The 3,470-nt window shown below is 62.3% G+C and overlaps 1 protein-coding gene across 1 annotated transcript in view; it reads right to left on the reverse strand.

Moving 5' to 3' along the window:
- SLC25A1 (solute carrier family 25 member 1) overlaps positions 1-3,187 on the reverse strand; it is a 7,246-nt gene extending 4,059 nt beyond the window's left edge. The window contains exon 1 of the mRNA XM_035890479.1: positions 1,832-3,187. Coding sequence (XP_035746372.1) covers positions 1,832-1,982 — 151 coding nt within the window. The 5' untranslated portion in view covers positions 1,983-3,187. The remainder of the gene's footprint in view (positions 1-1,831) is intronic.
- Between the last annotated feature and the right edge of the window lie 283 nt (positions 3,188-3,470).

Genomic DNA, 3,470 nt, shown 5'->3' on the forward strand with positions numbered 1-3,470 from the left:
CACGCCACTGCAGCCAGCCGCCGGCTCTCACCCAGGGCACCGCGGGAGGACAGCCATCATCCCAAGGGTCCCCAGAGCTCTTCTGCTGCTCCTCAACCCTCTCCCGTCCTTGGCACGTCCATCACAGGTGGCAGACGCTGCTGGTCCCACGGCACAGGGCTGGCCAAGCACCGTAACTTCTGCTGCAAAGCCAAACAGCTCCTGCGGGAGCAGCTGGAGGGTCCCGGGACAGCAGTGTGATGAGGAGCAGCATCCTTCAGCTGGGTGTAATTGCCCCCAAAAAGCCCAGCACCAGCTGGCACCTCTGTGCCACCAGCCCTATGGCCACCGCAGCCACACGAATATGCCAGTGCTGCCAAGGCCACTTCCCTCCCACCTCCTGCGCTGCAATCCCAGAGCTGGACATTTTAAGAGCCATAAATGTTCCCACTCCGTTCCCCAGCAGCAGCTGCTGCCCCAGCAGCCCCTGGAGCCGGGCAGCAGAGAAACACCCAGGACAAGGACCAGTCTGGAGGCAGCCGCACCAAATGGCACAGGGAGGGATGCTGCACCTCCCCAAACCTGCCCACAGCCTCAGCAGCCTCCAGGATTAAAGATGTTTGCCCATGTGTGGGAGGCAGGGAGGCTCTGCTTGGCATCCTGTGGGCAAAGCTGCATCCACAGGCATCCTGGAACCTGTGAAGTGCCCCAGCAAAGGGACAGCGGGCCCCTCCCGGGAACCTGCAGCCTTTGGGGCCACCCGAGCCGAGGAAGGCTCCCCGCAGCAAACCAGGGAGCTGGATGCAAAAGATGTCCCCATCCCAGAGCCGCCACGGGAGCGGCTGCCTCCCTGGCACACGGCAGCACACACATTGCCCTGGTTGCGGCAAGGGCCACCCCAGGGCTTGCAGAGTGGCAGGGGCACGGCTGAGCACCGGTGCCCTCATCACCTCTGTCACTGCACACCGGGGACAGATGAGGGCTGGGGAGCCAGCCCGAAGGCTGCCCTGCCCCGGTGCAGCTCCGAGACTCCTCGGGCGGCTGCATGCACACGAATTGCAGGGCAGGGGAACGGGGGAACAGACACAGGGAAACACACCCAGAGGAGGATCTTCTCCCTCACCCTGCCAGGGGACGTGGGCTGCCAGGCCCCCTCCCTGACCCCTGGCATTGCTCTGGACCCAAATCCCATGGGAAGGGGCACCCAGCAGGGAATCCAGATGCACTCCGTGACTTGCAGCATTTTTTTCCTGTTTTCCTCTGCCTGCAGAGACAGGGCGGGATAAACCGTGCACCTGCAGCCCCCTCTCCCCCTCCCTGGAAGCAAGACCCACCGGAGTTCCCTCTCTGCTGTTGAGCATCCTCTCCCCATGCCGTTTTATTCCAGCAGAAATCTTAATTCTATGCAAATCAATCGCCCCATTGCCCACGAGCAGCAACTCCTTCCAACCCCCTCTCCCTCGCCAGGGCTTTGCAACCTGTTTACCCGGACTTTAACCAGCAGCTTCAGCTTGCAACATCGCAGAGTCAGCAGAACCAGCCGGCAGCAAGCACTGAGGAGGTGAAAGACCAAGCGGGGCAGCCCAGACGCCCAGCCAAGGCTCTCGGCTATCAGCTGGATGCAGCGGAGCCAGAGGAGAGAGGATGTCCTTCAGGGAAGGTCACTCTGCCCGGCCCCAGGGAAGGTGCTGCCGGCGGGGGATCCCGCTCCTGGCACTAGGAATGGCTCCCCCCCTGCAGCGAGCCTGTGAGTGCCCCGGCTGCCAGCAATCCCTGCAGGCCCAGCGAGGGAGAGAAGGAAAAATAACTGTTTGGCAGCCACTTGGCATGGATTTCCCAGAAAAAGTTTAGCTCTCCTTTTTTGGAGGGGCCAGCAGTTTTTTGAGGACACGGCCGTAGCCCTTGGGCACAGCTGGGGAGAGCTGGCAGGAAAGGGGAAGAGGGTTTTTGGGGACAGCGGGAGGGCGCTGCCCCTGTGATGGTGACGCAGCGTGTGATGGCATCGGCGCACGCAGGTTCAGCTAATGACCTCAAACCCCATTAGTGAGCAGCTTCTGGGGACACCACCAGCCACCCTGTGGCCAGCCCGTCCCGGGGACCCCAGCTCCGGCACCCAGGACAGGGTGGGTGCTGAGGGCAGGAGGATGCAGCTGCGATGGAGCAGATGCACAGAGCCCCAGGGGCCGACACAAACCAAAGCTGCGCAGCCACTGCCACCCCCTGCAAGCCCCTACCAGGAGGTAACGTGCCCCAGAGAGCACCCACTGCCCTGTTTGGGAGCCACAGAGGGGCAGGAGGTGGCACTGGCTCTCTGGCACTCCTGCAAGAGCATCCTGCTCCTGCGGACGGAGCAGAGCAGCAGGTCTCTGTGCAGCTCTGATGAGCAGCGGGCACCTGGAGAGCAATTTCAGCCTCTCCATGTTGAGGGTAATTTCACCTGCAGATACACAAGCACCTGATTTCCATACAAAAAGCTCCTTTTAACTTCAGATTTGGCAGGATCCTTTCAGGTCAGAGGAAATTATTCCTAAGGGCCTGGAAGCAAAGCAGCAGAGCTCTCACAGGCCCCATGCCTGCAGCTTGCCCCGCCTGCCTGCTGGGCTGCTCAGGGCGGTGGGAAGGCTCCGACAGGCTTCCAGCTCCTCTCCAGAGCTCCGGCAAAAGCTGAGCCCTGCATCGCCCCCTGCTCGGAGGGCACCCGGCCCACTTGCAAAAGGTGCAGGTGCCTGGGGTGAGATGAGCAGCCGAGATCCGCGACACAGCCCACACGCTGCGGGCACAGCAGGCAACCCTGCCAGCCTCCTGGGTGTCCTGCTGGCCGTCCCCTGCCTCACGAAGGGACTCGGTGCCCTTCCCCACTAGCCAAGGTAGCCTTCAGAGCTGGGGGATAAAAAACAAATAAATAACCAAAAGACCAGCAAGGGTGCTACAAAACGGGGCGGCAGAAATGCCCTCCTCCAGCTCATCACAGTTCTCTGCAGCCCCGGTGCTGCCCTGGCAGCAGCACAGACCCCCTCTTGGCAGCCAACTGCTCTGCTCTGGAGCCCCTGCCATTAACAAAACCCAGCCAGGGCGGGAGCGGAGAAACCCCACCACCACGCCTGCAGCGGCGAAACGGGTTGAACGGGCTCCACCCTCTGCACATCCCACGGCGGGCCATCTTGTGAAACCGGCTCAAGGAGCCCGGGCACCTCGCTGCGGACGGCGGGGCTGGCTTTCGGCAGGGCTGGCACCGTGCCCCTCGCCAGGGGGGGGGCTGTATGCATGCCACAGCCACTTCCCCAAACCAGACTGCCAGAAGATTACCCGCGTTTTGGTTAGAAGGGAAAAAAACCACGTCCTGTGTACAGGCCAGCCCTCCTCTGAGAGCGTCCATCGGCTGCGCTGGGGCCAGGGGCCCTGGAAGGCCTCCTACCCGATAGGGACAAGGCCAGCGGGGGACACAGGGGTTCAGCATGTCCATCAGTAAATACACACGTGGCAGCTTTCGT

Source organism: Egretta garzetta, unplaced genomic scaffold (genome assembly GCF_000687185.1).
Source record: "Egretta garzetta isolate BGI_Z169 unplaced genomic scaffold, ASM68718v1 scaffold343, whole genome shotgun sequence".
In the NCBI taxonomy this organism is placed as follows: domain Eukaryota; kingdom Metazoa; phylum Chordata; class Aves; order Pelecaniformes; family Ardeidae; genus Egretta; species Egretta garzetta.